The sequence below is a fragment of the Phyllobates terribilis genome, unplaced genomic scaffold, assembly GCF_046119375.1.
Source record: "Phyllobates terribilis strain yellow unplaced genomic scaffold, ASM4611937v1 Scaffold_4__5_contigs__length_816908805, whole genome shotgun sequence".
NCBI lineage: Eukaryota > Metazoa > Chordata > Amphibia > Anura > Dendrobatidae > Phyllobates > Phyllobates terribilis.
Genome location: NW_027362764.1, coordinates 300592973 through 300610908, shown reverse-complemented (window position 1 = coordinate 300610908; position 17936 = coordinate 300592973). Strand labels below are relative to the sequence as shown.

The window sequence follows — 17936 nt, the reverse complement described above, 5'->3', positions numbered from 1 at the left end:
TGTCAGCAGAACGATGCTTCGGCCGTTCATTTGGTCGACAGCTATCTCGTCTGTCTCTGCCATACCCAGGATCTCTGGCCCAGCATAGCCCTATATGTTCCCTATGAGAAAGCCACTGACAAACATCTCTGCCAGCGGCTTATCTTTTGGGGAATTAGAAATCAGCAGTCCGAAATCAACCATGCCCGATTGTCATCTTCCCTGATCTCAGTTGGCCAGCGACATACACATTAGTGACAGCTGAGCCCTTCAATATTGTCAGGTTCGGATTACAATAGTCTAATGAGTATGGGGGCCTTTATAAGCATCTAAAAAACCATCTTTCAAGGAGAACTTCCCCCACACTTTCCTTATGTACTATAACAATCTCGTTGCTGTCTCCTCTACCCCTATATGTAGAAGCATTGCTATTGCAATACATGCTGAGCAATAGCATTCATCCATTATTTTCATTTGTACTGTCTATGAGACGTGTGTGTTGTGGAGTTACTGGATAAAATGATAAGGGCAGTCAATAGATGTAATTGCAAGCCATGCAGAAGTGCAAGTATAATTGTCCATCCTTTCTTAGACTTGGTAGAATGCAAAACAAATATTAAAAGGAAATCTGTCAGCAGGTTTATGTTATGTGCTCTAAGAGCAGCAGAATGTAGGGACAGACACCCTGATTTGAGGGATAGGTCAATTACTGTTAGGCTATGGGTTGAACTAGATGGACTTAGTCTTCCTTTAACCTTAAAAACTATGTTACTATGTATATGTTGCCATATCAATAAAATCAGGGTTTTATCTGCAGGAGATTATCACTAGAGGACTGGCTGTCTAGTGCCTCCTAATCCACTGTAACCCTCCGGTATGACCCTGCCCCACTGATTACCAGCTGTCTGTCAATGCACAGTGTTCACACAGTTTTCTGGTGGAGGTAGGGTTATACAGTGATCAGCATTCAGAGCACTGCTAGATCGGCTACGGAGACAACTGTGATTGTATAAAAATAACAGCTTGCAGTCCAGCAAATGACACATCGCTGGAATCAGGGTCTCAGTCCCTACATCATGCTGCTTTAAGATTACATAGCAAAAACCTGGTGTTGGATTCCCTTTAAGAATAGTACAGTATATGCTTGTAGAAACATACCATGTATGTGCTTAGAATCATATATTGCAGTTTGGTAAAAGGTTAAAGACATTTTTTAAATTAAACTCAAAAAAGATCTTACCTTGGATAGGAGATTCACTTAAAACCTTAGAGAAATCCGGGAGCACATTGGGAAAAGGAATGCTGATTGTACTGCCACTGTGCGGACTTGAAAATCCACTGGAAGAAGGAGAGGCTGAGCCAAATGATCGCTCCCCTTCAGAAATTCTTTTTTTCTCAGGAAGAGGAGGCTGTGAATGGAGATTTTTTACTACATGTTGTAAGACTGGACTTCCTTGGTTTTGGGAGCTCTGACTGTCCAATGAGAGCGCTGTTCTTAGAATTTTTGGAGAACCATTTGTACTTGAGAGAAATGATACCTGTTTTTCATCCAATTGAGGATTATTGCTGACAACAGCATGACTGTCAAAGTTCAAGTAAGCCTGGGCATTTCTGCTGGCAGAGGGCTCTTGGGGATCAGTGGGTCCTGTAAGAAAATGGTGGCCAGGGGAAGAGTCCTGGGCTAGTACTGATCTCTCCGAGCTCAGAAACTCTGATGAATGCAAATCACTTACTAGTGACCTATTTCTGCTCTTCAATGAAGACTGGTAAGAGAGTGCTGACTTTGGTGTATTTTCCATCCATAGACTGTCAACTCCTGAAATGCCACTAAAAGAGAAAAAAAGACTGAATATTCTTCCATACATGTAGCCAGTATACAGGGCAACCCTGCTATCCAAAAGTCAAGCTTCTGAAATTAAGTAATTGTGTAATTATGTTGTAGGGTGGTATCTGCAATTAGCAATTTCTATTCTGCGGAGCAATTCATGAATATTCATGTGAACCCTACCAAAATCTAAAGAGTTTGCAAAACAAATCAGACCTCCATTTTGTATAGCTTCTACTATTTGTAGAACACACCTTTCTTCTCTGGTGGCAGGAGATGCAGTCCTGCGTACTGAAGATCTGTCCAATTCAGTCATGAAGAACACAGAGTTTACTTCAATGGAACTCTCAGAAGGGAGGACTCGCTGCTTAAGACCGTCACTGTAATTCATGCCTAAAGCAAGCACAAAGATTCTTAGAGATGCAGGCGCCACGTACAATAAAATGAAAACATTTACAGAAAATACAGTGGAACTTTTTTGAAGCAGTCACCTAAAATTGCAGTAAAAAAGGCCTTAGGAAGGGTGGTCTTCACAAAGAAAGGGATCAATAAACATTAACAAATACAGAAAATGTTTCGAAAATCCATCATACAAAAACATAGAATAGGGGTGGCTGACTTTAGGAGAGATATCACAGTAGTATATTTAAAGAGAGCCTGTCAGGAAGTCAGAAGTGAGCAGCTTTTGCTCTCGTTGTTACTCGCTGCTCTCGAGAATTTTTCTTTTATAAATCCACAATACGGTTCCAGAAATATGGGCCTTTTATTTGGTGCTGATTTTTATGGTTTTCTCAATGGGCGTTGATCACAGGGTTGCTTTCTTTTCTTTGCAGAGAATCCTGTGAGACATGCCCCCTCCAGAAAACATAAGAATTAGCGCTAAATATAAAGGCCCATATCTCTGGAACTGTATGGTGGATTTAAAACAAAAATGAGTTAGTCAGGGGAAGAGCAGGAATATAACAAGACCAAAAACTGCCCACTTTTAATTTGGTGAAAGGTCCTCTACATTGTTTTCAATTCATCTCAATGGGATAACAGTGCAATACTCTGCAGCACTAAACATAAATGGCAGCAAAATGTAAAGAATAAAGAGGCTACTGCTTGCACAAGTGCATATAGTCAGCCTCCACCAGTGTCATAATAATGGCCATTAATAGGCTAATGCTGTAGGCCATCAATAATCCTGTACCAGCCCTTTAAGGCTACCAAACATTAGTATAAAGTCAGATGACCCAGCTGACCATTTAATGCGTGTATGGAGGCTTCATGGTTCTTTCCCAACAGATGATGTTGAGGGAGAGAATTATTTTCTCTGGAGATAAGCTGACACCAAAGATGTCAGACAGCAGCATTGCCCCCATCTTACCATGCAGAAAACAAGTACGCTGCGGCAAATCGAGTATGCATTTGTTTTGAGATGTCAGATAAAACAGCTTTCTGTTGAACGAGCATTCAACTCAGAGCTATCTAATGTGCATGATACACTTATGCGGACATGTTTTTCAGGGCTAGCGTCACCAGGTGCAACCGAGCAAGTGCCGGGGCCCTGAGCAAGCAGGGGGACCCACTCACCGTCAGGGACACTGGCATACTATGGGGCCAGAAGAGTCAGAAGATGATGAAGAGACAGGACCTGCGGCCAGCGAGGAGAAGTGAGTATTTGATTGTTTTTTTTGCATGGAGCATTATATCGGTCCCATTCTATATGGAGCAATATATGGGGCCCATTCTGTATGGAGCATTATATGGGGCCCATTATTCTGTATGGAGCATTATATGGAGCCCATTCGGTATGGAGCAATATATGAGGTCCATCATTCTGTATGGAGCATTATATGGGGCCCATTCTGTATGGAGCATTATATGGGGCCCATTATTCTGTATGGAGAATTATATGGAGCCCATTCTGTATGGAGCAATATATGGAGCCCATTTTGTATACAGCAATATATGGAGCCCATTCTGTATGGAGCATTATATGGGGCTCATTATTCAGCAAGGAGCATTATATGGAGCACATTTTGTATGGAGCAATATATGGAGCCCATTCTGTATGGAGCATTATATGGAGCCCATTCTGTATGGAGCAATATATGGAGCCCATTTTGTATACAGCAATATATGGAGCCCATTCTGTATGGAGCATTATATGGGGCTCATTATTCAGCAAGGAGCATTATATGGAGCACATTTTGTATGGAGCAATATATGGAGCCCATTCTGTATGGAGCACTATATGGGGCCCATTATTCTGTATGGAACATTATATGGAGCCCATTCTGTATGGAGCAATATATGGAGCCCATTCTGTATGGAGCACTATATGGGGCCCATTATTCTGTATGGAACATTATATGGGGCCCATTATTCTGTATGGAGCATTATATGGAGCCCATTCTGTATGGAGCAATATATGGAGCCCATTCTGCATACAGCAATATATGGAGCCCATTCTGTATGGAGCATTATATGGGGCTCATTATTCAGCAAGGAGCATTATATGGAGCCCATTCTGTATGGAGCAATATATGGAGCCCATTATTCTGTATGGAACATTATATGGGGCCCATTATTCTGTATGGAGCATTATATGGGGCCCATCATTCTGTATGGAGCAATATATGGTTTCCATTCTGTAGGGAGCATTATATGGTTTCCATTCTGTAGGGAGCATTATATGGGGCCCATTCTGTAGGGAGCATTATATGGGGCCCATTCTGTAGGGAGCATTATATGAGGCCCATTATTCTGTATGGAGCATTATATGGGGCCCATTATTCTGTATGGAGAGCTATATGGGGCCCATTATTCTGTATGGAGCAATATATAGGGTTCATTATTTTGTATGGAGCATTATATGGAGTTCATTATTCTCCATGGAGCATTATCTGGGGTCCATTATTCTGTATGAAGCAATATATGGGGCTCATTATACTGTATGGAGCATTATATGGGGCCCATTATACTGTATGGAGCAATATATGGGGCTCATTATTGTGTATGGAGCAATATATGGGGCTCATTATTGTGTATGGAGCAATATATGGGGCTCATTATTGTGTATGGAGCAATATATGGGGCTCATTATACTGTATGGAGCAATATATGGGGCTCATTATACTGTATGGAGCATTATATGGGGCCCATTATACTGTATGGAGCAATATATGGGGCTCATTATTGTGTATGGAGCATTATATGGGGCTCATTATTGTGTATGAAGCAATATATGGGGCTCATTATTGTGTATGGAGCAATGTATGGGGCTCATTATACTGTATGGAGCAATATATGGGGCTCATTATACTGTATGGAGCAATATATGGGGTCCATTATACTGTATGGAGCAATATATGGGGCCCATTATTCTGTAGGGAGCAATATATGGGGCCCATTATTCTGTAGGGAGCAATATATGGGGCTCATTATACTGTATGGAGTAATATGTGGCTCATTATAATGTATGGAAAAATATATGGGGCCCATTATACTGTATGGAGCAATATATGGGGCCCAGTATACTGTATATGGCAATATATGGGGCTCATTATACTGTATGGAACAATATATGGGGCTCATTATACTGTATGGAACAATATATGGGGCTCATACTGTATGGAGCAATATATGGGGCTCACTATTCTGTATGGAGCAATATATGGGGTTTAGTATTCTGCATGGAGCAACATATGGTGTCCATTATACTGTATGGCGCAACATATGGGGCGCATTATACTATATGGAGCAATATATGGGCCTCAGCATTCTGTATGGAGCAATATAAGGGGCTCAGTATTCTGTATGGAGCAATATTATACAGAGAGACCTAAAGGGGAAAATTAAGATTGCCCGTGAGGCATTCAGAGTTAAATTAGAAAATCAATTTGCACAAAAAAGCTCCAGAGAGGTGTGGGCTGGAATGAAGCTAGTAACTGGGTTTAAGGCAAGGTCGGAGCAGGGGGGTGGTGGACTTAGAATGGCTAATGAAATGAATGAGTTCTTCAATAGATTCAGCAATAAAGGTGCGGTAGCAGCAGGGAAGGGGGAGGAGGCCGGGGAACAACTAGCTAAATTAACAGGGGGTGAAATAGATCATTTCTCGGTCTCCAAAAATGACGTGAGGGACCAGTTTAGTAAGCTGGCCATTGGCAAAGCAGCAGGGCCTGACGGTCTCAGTCCACGTGTCCTCAGAGTGTGTGCAAATGAGTTGTGTACTGTCTTCCAGCATCTCTTTAACCAGAGCTTACAATCAAAGAGAGTACCAGTGCTATGGAAGACTTCCTGCCAGGTGCCGGTTCCCAAGACTACCTTCCCGGCTTCCCCGGGGGACTATAGACCGGTGGCCTTAACATCGCATGCGATGAAGTCCTTGGAGAGAATAGTACTTGCTCACTTGTGTCCGAGGGTGATGGCCCATACTGATGCTCTTCAGTTTGCGTACCGGCAGGGACTGGGGGTGGACGATGCTGTAGCGTCGCTGCTACAAACAGTACATTCCTTTTTGGACAATGATGGAACCACTGTGCGTGCTTTGTTCTTTGATTTCTCTAGTGTGTTCAACACATTACAGCCACTCTTACTGCGTGGAAAGTTAATTAAAATGGCGGTGGATGAGGGACTTGTGAATTGGATAATTGACTACCTGTCGGATAGGCCACAGTTTGTTAGGTGGGGGACGGCTACATCAGATAGTGTACTGAGCAGTGTCGGAGCCCCGCAGGGAACAGTGCTGTCGCCATTCCTCTTTACATTGTACACAACTGACTTTCAGTATAAATCAGACCGTTGTCACCTCCAGAAGTACTCGGATGACTCTGTGATAGTTGGCGGTATTGGGAAGGACCAGGATGAAGAGGAATATAGAAGGGTGGTTGCGGACTTTGTACTATGGTGCCAGGCTAACCATCTAGAACTAAATGTTAAGAAAACCAGGGAGTTGGTGATGAGCTATGGAAGGTGCAAGAAGGTATGCCTACCTGTTACCATTGACGGTCAGGATGTGGAGATGGTGGACAGTTTCAAATATTTGGGGGTTTACCTGGATAGCAAGCTAGACTGGAAGTGCCACATGGAGAAGATCTACAAGAAGGGGATGAGTAGATTGTACTTCCTAAGGAAGTTAAGGTCGTTTAATGTGTGTGGCAAAATGCTTGAGGTGTTCTACCAATCCATTGTGGCTAGTGCCACCTTAACGGCAATAATTTGCTGGGGTAACAGTGTGCTTGTTGCTGACGCCAACAAGCTCAATAAACTTATCAAGAAGGCTAGCGCGACGGTGGGCCTACAGCTTGGGACTTTTGAAGAGGTGGTAGAGGATAGGATTAAGAAGAAGTGCAGAGCTATAATGGGCAACAACACACACCCGCTTTATGAACTGTTTGCGAAACAGAAGAGCACATTCAGCAATCGCCTAATACAACCAAGGTGTAAAAAGGAAAAATACAGGAGATCGTTTGTTCCAACAGCTATGGGGGTGTTTAACAAATGTCTGAAAAGCAATGTCTAAAGCATTCCAAATATTATGTTATCATATGTGTCATGTTCGAGATCTGTGTTCTGCTGCTGTGATACCGCAATTTCCTCCGGGATAAAATAAAGTATATCTTATCTTATATGGGGCCCATTATTCAGTATGGAGCAATATATGGGGCTCATTATAATGTATGGCGCAATATATGGGGCTCATTAAAATGTATGGCGCAATATATGGGGCCCATTATACTATATAGGGCAATATATGGGGCTCAGTATTCTGTATGGAGCAATATATGGGGTTCATTATACTGTATGGAACAATATATGGGGCTCATTATACTGTATGGCGCAACATATGGGGCACATTATACTGTATGGAGAAATATATGGGCCTCCGTATTCTGTATGGAGCAATATATGGGGCTCAGTATTCTGTATGGAGAAATATATGGGGTCCATTATACTGTATATGGAAAAATATATGGGGCTCATACTGTATGGAGCAATACATAGGGCCCATTATTCTGAATGGAGCAATATATGGGGCCCATTATTCTGTATGGAGCAATCTATGGGGCCCATTATTCTGTATGGAGCAATATATGGGGCCCATTATTCTGTATGGAGCAATATATGGGGCCCATTATTCTGTATGGAGCAATATATGGGGCTCATTATAATGTATGGAGCAATATATGGGGCCCATTATACTGTATAGGGCAATATATGGGGCTCATTATACTGTATAGAAAAATATATGGGGCTCATTATACTGTATGCAGCAATATATGGGGCTCATACTGTATGAAGCATTATATGGGGCTCATTATTCTGTATGGAGCAATATATGGGCCTCAGTATTCTGTATGGAGCAATATATGGGGCTCAGTATTCTGTATGGAGCAATATATGGGGTCCATTATACTGTATGGAGCAACATATGGGGCCCATTATTCTGTATGGAGCAATACATGGGGCTCATTATACTGTATGGAGCAATACATGGGGCTCATAATGTATGGAGCAATATATCGGGCTCATTATACTGTATGGAGCAATATATGGGGCTCATACTGTATGGAGCAATATATAGGGCCCATTATACTGTATGGAACAACATATGGGGCTCATTATACTGTATAGGGCAATATATGGGGCTCGTTATACTGTATGGAGCAATATATGGGGCTCATTATACTGTATGGGGCTCATACTGTATGAAGCATTTTAAGGGGCTCATTATACTGTATGGAGCAATATATGGGGCTCATTATACGGGGCCCATTATACTGTATGGAACAATACATGGGGCTCATAATACTGTATAGGGCAATATATGGGGCTCGTTATACTGTATGGAACAATATATGGGTCCATTATACTGTATAGGGCAATATATAGGGCTCATTATTCTGTATGGAGCAATATATGGGGCCCATTATACTGTATGGAGGACTATATGGTGCCCATAATACTGTACAGAGGAGTATGTGGGGTCATTATTCTGTATGGAGCATTATATGGGGTCCATTATTCTGTATGGAGCAATATGTGGTGCCCATAACACTGTATGGAGGACTATATTGTCCGGTCTGCACTGTACGCTGTGAGGATTCTCCGGTTTCTGAGATATTGTGGAATTTACAATAAATATCCGTCATGTAATGTAAGAAGTGAAATCTTCAGTATTGTATTATATATATTTCTCTGCAGTATCTGTGCATCATGAATCGTGGTATGTGTTAAAGGGGCCAACTGAGACTCTTTCGCCCGGGGCCCACGAAAACCTGGTGCCGGCCCTGATATTTTTGTGAGACAACCACTGCTATCTGGTGCTAATGGTAATACTGGACTGTAAATATACATCGATCAGAAGTGGATATCTTGGCATACTATTAAATCCGCATGAGCATCTAGTACAATTGCAATCACTTTTCTCCCCATCACTAGATGTACATGCACATACTTAGAGGCCACTCAAAGAAAGAACATTCTCAATGAAGCAGTCACATTCCACAGATTCCAGACGCTCTGCTGCTAAGTAACTTAACACTCCTTACCTGACTTCATTCTTAACGGGGTACTATCATCACATTTCTATGTGATCGTCTATTGTACTAGATTTCTGTGTAATTGCAAATACTTAGGCTCTGTTCAGTACTCCATTCAGACCCTTTGCTGCAAGTCTGTATATATAAAAAAAGGACGGACATTTTTACTATACAGTAGAACGGGTCTGTCGGGCACTATTCTGTCGGTCATAAAAGCTGCCAATCACTTTGTGAAAAACAGAATCGCTCTATAGTCTTCTGAAGCCATCTCTCCATCCCCGTCCTCGCCCGTCTCCCTTACTCCCATAGACATTGAATTGGAGCTGCTGTGTTCATGCATATAAAATGATTACACTTTATTACATGATTCAGCGAATAAAAATTCTAAATACTTTTGTACATTGATGGGTAACCCCCTTGAATCCCATTAGATCTGCAGGGTTCTGCCATCTATTTTATCATATTACAGGTGTAAATATATTTTCCAATCCTTGTGTTATTCCAGGTTGTACAGTGACATGAAAGAAAAGGACAATCTTAACAAGGAAATTTTTTTGCAAAAACACACAAGTAACATTTAGATAACAGACACCCTAACTGACGAGTGGCAACCAACATGCTATTTCCAGAATATCTGTGCCGTACACCATAAAATATCAACTGAGATTCATATTTGCTATTAAAGAGAACCTGTCAGAAGGATGTATCACTATAAAGTAAAGGTCATAATGGCCTTAATGGCGCTATTACACTAATGAAATAGACGCCTTTGTTGAAGGAATCCAAATCAGAGGTTCTTTTTTAATCACGGTTTTAAGTTTTCTTCCGATGACCTCTTCTGTGCATCGGGGAGGGTCTGGTTGGGTCTTCTGCTCCAGCCCCTCCGCCTGCCTCCGGTATTTCTATAGGTCACTGATTACTCAGTGACCTGCCTCCATTTTGAGATTTTGTGCTGCCATCATTGGATGGGCGGCACGTGCGCAGTGTGAGATGCCACTTTTAGCTTGGTGAAAGGTCCTCTTTACAGTTATTTTTTCAGATTTCGATCTGCGCAACTGCAAACTCCTGAAAACCAGACGTGGAAACTCACACTGCGCACACGCTGCCCACGCAAAGATGGCGGCGAAGCAAGTCATTGAATAATCAGTGATGTGTAGAAACACAGGAGGCAGGCGGAGGGGCCGGAGCAGAAGACCCAACTCCCCAGACCCGCCCTGATGCACAGAAGAAATCATCAGAAGAAAACTTAAATATTAAAAAATAACATCTGATCAGAGTCCTTCATCAAAGGCATACATGTAATCAGTGTAATAGCGCCATTATGGCCATGCCTTTACTTTATAGTGATAAATCCTGCTGACACGTTCCCTTTAAGACCTTAGACCTGTTTCTATCCTTGTGCTCCATTTAAATCCAACATTTTATCAGGCTGCACCTAGAGCAGATACGAAACTTTCCATGTCAGCTCTCACAACTACAAAAACATGTACCCTGCTAAAAATACTATAACCTAAGCTACAGATTATAATTTAGAACCTTTGCTCACCAAACACAACTTATTTCTAAGTACTAAATCCTTATTAAATGAATGAAGAGGGAAAATGTTATTACTAAATCGCTAACCAAGCTGGCAAATTCTGTCAAATATTTTTACATCTATACTTTTTAAGGAATACTCCAGGCAAAATGGATTTATTGTAATATGCTTAGGGTATGAGGAGTGGGGCATTATACAGATATTCTCTCTTTGGTGTCCGTTTAATCAGAGTGACATACGCTATACTGTACATTAGGCTTTTTATTTTTATAAATCAATCAACAGTAATCAATAGTACGTAGTACAAGCGAAGATGAGACACTTTTGTAATACTGTGTATCTTATTAAGGAAAAATGCCACTTTCTTCACTTCTCAGACACCTTTTTCCTTTATGCCATAGGTGACAAACTGCGGCCCACGAGCCAAATCTGGCTTGAAGGGTGGTTATATTTGACCAGTGACACCAAAACAGCTACCCTATGTGGCACCACTATTCTGTATGAAGGACTATGTGAGGTCCATTATGCTGTATGCAAAGCTATGTAGGGCCATTATTCTGTTTGAAGGACTATGTGGGGCCCATCATACAGTATGGAAAGCTATGTGGGGCCCATTATACTGTATGACGGACTATGTGAGGTCCATTATGCTGCATGCAAAGCTATGTAGGGCCATTATTCTGTTTGAAGGACTATGTGGGGCCCATCATACAGTATGGAAAGCTATGTGGGGCCCATTATACTGTATGGAGCAATATATGGGGCTCATTATACGGGGCCCATTATACTGTATGGAACAATACATGGGGCTCATAATACTGTATAGGGCAATATATGGGGCTCGTTATACTGTATGGAACAATATATGGGTCCATTATACTGTATAGGGCAATATATAGGGCTCATTATTCTGTATGGAGCAATATATGGGGCCCATTATACTGTATGGAGGACTATATGGTGCCCATAATACTGTACAGAGGAGTATGTGGGGTCATTATTCTGTATGGAGCATTATATGGGGTCCATTATTCTGTATGGAGCAATATGTGGTGCCCATAACACTGTATGGAGGACTATATTGTCCGGTCTGCACTGTACGCTGTGAGGATTCTCCGGTTTCTGAGATATTGTGGAATTTACAATAAATATCCGTCATGTAATGTAAGAAGTGAAATCTTCAGTATTGTATTATATATATTTCTCTGCAGTATCTGTGCATCATGAATCGTGGTATGTGTTAAAGGGGCCAACTGAGACTCTTTCGCCCGGGGCCCACGAAAACCTGGTGCCGGCCCTGATATTTTTGTGAGACAACCACTGCTATCTGGTGCTAATGGTAATACTGGACTGTAAATATACATCGATCAGAAGTGGATATCTTGGCATACTATTAAATCCGCATGAGCATCTAGTACAATTGCAATCACTTTTCTCCCCATCACTAGATGTACATGCACATACTTAGAGGCCACTCAAAGAAAGAACATTCTCAATGAAGCAGTCACATTCCACAGATTCCAGACGCTCTGCTGCTAAGTAACTTAACACTCCTTACCTGACTTCATTCTTAACGGGGTACTATCATCACATTTCTATGTGATCGTCTATTGTACTAGATTTCTGTGTAATTGCAAATACTTAGGCTCTGTTCAGTACTCCATTCAGACCCTTTGCTGCAAGTCTGTATATATAAAAAAAGGACGGACATTTTTACTATACAGTAGAACGGGTCTGTCGGGCACTATTCTGTCGGTCATAAAAGCTGCCAATCACTTTGTGAAAAACAGAATCGCTCTATAGTCTTCTGAAGCCATCTCTCCATCCCCGTCCTCGCCCGTCTCCCTTACTCCCATAGACATTGAATTGGAGCTGCTGTGTTCATGCATATAAAATGATTACACTTTATTACATGATTCAGCGAATAAAAATTCTAAATACTTTTGTACATTGATGGGTAACCCCCTTGAATCCCATTAGATCTGCAGGGTTCTGCCATCTATTTTATCATATTACAGGTGTAAATATATTTTCCAATCCTTGTGTTATTCCAGGTTGTACAGTGACATGAAAGAAAAGGACAATCTTAACAAGGAAATTTTTTTGCAAAAACACACAAGTAACATTTAGATAACAGACACCCTAACTGACGAGTGGCAACCAACATGCTATTTCCAGAATATCTGTGCCGTACACCATAAAATATCAACTGAGATTCATATTTGCTATTAAAGAGAACCTGTCAGAAGGATGTATCACTATAAAGTAAAGGTCATAATGGCCTTAATGGCGCTATTACACTAATGAAATAGACGCCTTTGTTGAAGGAATCCAAATCAGAGGTTCTTTTTTAATCACGGTTTTAAGTTTTCTTCCGATGACCTCTTCTGTGCATCGGGGAGGGTCTGGTTGGGTCTTCTGCTCCAGCCCCTCCGCCTGCCTCCGGTATTTCTATAGGTCACTGATTACTCAGTGACCTGCCTCCATTTTGAGATTTTGTGCTGCCATCATTGGATGGGCGGCACGTGCGCAGTGTGAGATGCCACTTTTAGCTTGGTGAAAGGTCCTCTTTACAGTTATTTTTTCAGATTTCGATCTGCGCAACTGCAAACTCCTGAAAACCAGACGTGGAAACTCACACTGCGCACACGCTGCCCACGCAAAGATGGCGGCGAAGCAAGTCATTGAATAATCAGTGATGTGTAGAAACACAGGAGGCAGGCGGAGGGGCCGGAGCAGAAGACCCAACTCCCCAGACCCGCCCTGATGCACAGAAGAAATCATCAGAAGAAAACTTAAATATTAAAAAATAACATCTGATCAGAGTCCTTCATCAAAGGCATACATGTAATCAGTGTAATAGCGCCATTATGGCCATGCCTTTACTTTATAGTGATAAATCCTGCTGACACGTTCCCTTTAAGACCTTAGACCTGTTTCTATCCTTGTGCTCCATTTAAATCCAACATTTTATCAGGCTGCACCTAGAGCAGATACGAAACTTTCCATGTCAGCTCTCACAACTACAAAAACATGTACCCTGCTAAAAATACTATAACCTAAGCTACAGATTATAATTTAGAACCTTTGCTCACCAAACACAACTTATTTCTAAGTACTAAATCCTTATTAAATGAATGAAGAGGGAAAATGTTATTACTAAATCGCTAACCAAGCTGGCAAATTCTGTCAAATATTTTTACATCTATACTTTTTAAGGAATACTCCAGGCAAAATGGATTTATTGTAATATGCTTAGGGTATGAGGAGTGGGGCATTATACAGATATTCTCTCTTTGGTGTCCGTTTAATCAGAGTGACATACGCTATACTGTACATTAGGCTTTTTATTTTTATAAATCAATCAACAGTAATCAATAGTACGTAGTACAAGCGAAGATGAGACACTTTTGTAATACTGTGTATCTTATTAAGGAAAAATGCCACTTTCTTCACTTCTCAGACACCTTTTTCCTTTATGCCATAGGTGACAAACTGCGGCCCACGAGCCAAATCTGGCTTGAAGGGTGGTTATATTTGACCAGTGACACCAAAACAGCTACCCTATGTGGCACCACTATTCTGTATGAAGGACTATGTGAGGTCCATTATGCTGTATGCAAAGCTATGTAGGGCCATTATTCTGTTTGAAGGACTATGTGGGGCCCATCATACAGTATGGAAAGCTATGTGGGGCCCATTATACTGTATGACGGACTATGTGAGGTCCATTATGCTGCATGCAAAGCTATGTAGGGCCATTATTCTGTTTGAAGGACTATGTGGGGCCCATCATACAGTATGGAAAGCTATGTGGGGCCCATTATACTGTATGGAGGACTACGTGAGGCCCATTATTCTGTATGAAGGACTATGTGAGGCCCATTATACCGTATGGAAATCTATGTGAGGCCCATTATACTGTATGGAGGACTGTGGGACCATTATTCTGTACGAAGGACTATGTGAGGCCCATTATACTGTATGGAAAGCTATTTGGGTCCATTATTCTGTAGGGAGGACTGTGTGGGGCCCATTATTCTGCATGGAAGACTGTGTGGGGCCCATTATTCTGTATGGAGGACTATGTGGGGCCCATTATTCTGTATTGAGGACTATGTGGGGCCCATTATTCTGTATGGAGGACTATGTGGGGCCCATTATTCTGTATGGAGGACTATGTGGGGCCCATTATTCTGTATGGAGGACTATGTGAGGCCCATTATTCTGTATGTATGACTATGTGAGGCCCATTATTCAGTATGGAGGACTATTTGGGGCCCATTATTCTGTATGAAGGACTATGTGGGGCCCATTATTCTGTATGGAGAACTATGTGGTGCCCATTATTCTGTATGGAGGACTATGTGAGGCCCATTATTCTGTATGGAGGACTATGAGGGACCCACTATTCTGTATGGACGACTATGTGGGGCCATTATTCTGTATACTGGTTGGCCCGCGACTTTGTCCAGTGACCAAGTGAGGGCAAATTTACAGCTCACTGAAAGTTATAGTTTTAAATATAACAAATCACTTTTCGTGTTGCTTGCCTTTAATAAAGTTATTTTACAATACATAATGTATTTGTTGCTTGACATTAAAGGGAACCTGTCACCAGAAATAACGCTAACCTGCAGATATGCGGTTAATAGAGTTATTATGCTGCCCGGCGCTGGCTGCTGCCGAATGCAGTGGAGAGAAATTAACTTTATTCTCCCCGTCAGCATTCGGTTTCAGTCATGGAGGCGGGGGCGCCTCTACATATATATCTACATATATTTCATGTACATTCCCCACCTATCAAGCACATAGAATATAATATACACCAGTTATTTTGAGATGTGTGTTCATTCCCCTATTATCTACCTATATTTCATGTTCATTCCCTACCTATCAAGCACAGAGGATATAGTATACACCTGTTTATATGAGATGTGTGTTCATTTCCCTATTATCTACATATATTTCATGTTCATTCCCCACCTATCAAGCACAGGGAATATAATATATACCTGTTTATATGGAATATGTGTTCATTCCCCTATTATCTACATAGATTTCATGTTCATTCCCTACCTATCAAGCACAAGGAATACAATATACACCTGTTTATATGGGATGTGTGTTCATTCCCCTATTAGCTACATATATTTCATGTTCATTCCCAGCCTATCAATCACAGGGAATAGAATATACACCTGTTTACATGGGATATGTGTTCATTCCCCTATTATCTACATATATTTAATGTTCATTCCCCGCCTATCAAGAACAAGGAATATAATATACACCTTTTTTATGGAATATGTGTTTATTCTCCTATTATCTACATACCGTATTTTTCGGACTATAAGACACACCGGACCATAAGACGCACCTAGGTTTTAGAGGAGGAAAATAGAAAAAAAATGTAAGCAAAAAATGTGGTCAGGATGCCCTGTTAAGGGGGAGGGGGTCTGCTGCTGACACTGTTATAGGGGTTCTCCCCCAATTCTGGTAATATCCCCCATCCTGGTATATATGGCCCCCTCTTTCCTGTTATACATGGCTCTCATCCCCATCCTGATATGCATGGTGGCACCCCAATCCACCATCCTGGTATGTATGGCACCCCAATCCCCCATCATGGTATGCAAGGCCCCCTTATCCCTCTTCCTGGTATTTATGGCACCCTTCATCCTGTTATGTATGGCCCCCCTCACACCCATCCTGGCATATATGGCACCTTCATCCCTTTTCCTGGTATGTATGGTACCTTCATTCCTCTTCCTGGTATGTATGGCACTCTTCATCCCAGTATGTATGACCCCTCTCATCATGGTATGTATGGCCCCCTTCATCCCTGTATGTATGGCCACCCTCATGCCTCATCCCTGTATGGATGGCCCCCCTCATGCTTCATCCCTGTATGGATGGTCCCCCCATCCCTGTATGCATGGCCCCCCTCATCCCTGCATACACGCCCCCCCCATCCCTGTACGCATGCCCCCCACCCCAGCATGCCTGGCACCCCCTGATCCCCGCCACGCCGCACAGAAAAAAACCAAAAACTTTCATACTCACCTCCTCTCTCCTCCAGCACCGCGTCCCTCCCTGCGCCGGAACAGCCACAGGATTCATACCTCAAACTAATGGTACAGGAGCTTTAATGCTAATTAAATCCATACCTTGATTGTGGAAATCAGTTTTGGAGTTTTGAGAAATTCAGCACTGAAATTGTTTGTAAATGAGCCGCAAGTGCTTCAGGATAGCACCCTGCACTTGCAGCTCTCCTGCCCTGCCTCTCTATTCCCTGCCTGCAGCCTGCTTCCAGTTTCTGATTAACATGTAGTGCTTGTTTCAGTTAACCGTTTCCCTACCAAGATCTACCCCAAGCGCTGTCAGTGCCTGGACCGGAGCATGAGCAATTTGATACAATAGCTCTTGTGGTGTCATGAGGACCTGGCAAGATATCTTGGTAGAGAAACAAATCAGACAAAGGAGGCAAGTGGTGGGCAGAGAATAGGGAGGGCGGACAGGAGTACTACAAGTGCAATGTCCTACCACGAAACACTTGCAGCTCATTTGCATATAATTCCATTGGTGGATTTCTCAGAAACTGCAAAGCAGGTTTATTCAACAAGATATGGATTTAGTAAGCATGAAAGCCCTGCACATACGTGTTATTAGTTTGAGGTATAAAATCCTCATGACAGGTTCCCTTTAAGGCTGTTGAAGATTCTGGTATCAATGATTTTTTTCCCCTAATTCTGCAGCTCTCATTACAGGTTGAATAAGTAGAGTGACAGTATGTGGCTTTCTCTTGTTTTAACATACACAAAAGGAATAAAAAAAAAAAGACTACTCTGAGTATGATAGGCAACATTATTACGCTCTTTTTTCTAGACATTTTCTTCTATCTATATATGTGAACACCCAAATTTGCCAAAGGAAACTTTCTTCTATAGTCCTGATTACTGTTTTCTGGTTATGGAATCTAAAACTAAAAGATTAAAGGCGCAATTCACCAAGACCAGCAAATTTATCACACCGGTCTTCATATGGGGCCGTGGTGGAGTCAGAC

At 41.9% G+C, this 17936-nt stretch overlaps 1 protein-coding gene across 4 annotated transcripts in view; it reads right to left on the bottom strand.

Moving 5' to 3' along the window:
* The window catches only part of TNS3 (tensin 3), a 403696-nt gene that overhangs the window by 45899 nt on the left and 339861 nt on the right, over nt 1-17936 (bottom strand). For all 4 annotated transcript variants that reach the window (XM_073678347.1, XM_073678348.1, XM_073678349.1 and 1 more), the window contains 2 exons: nt 2059-2197; nt 1220-1806 (listed from right to left, as the gene is read on the bottom strand). In XM_073678347.1, the coding sequence (XP_073534448.1) occupies nt 1220-1806; nt 2059-2197 (726 nt within the window). The remainder of the gene's footprint in view (nt 1-1219; nt 1807-2058; nt 2198-17936) is intronic.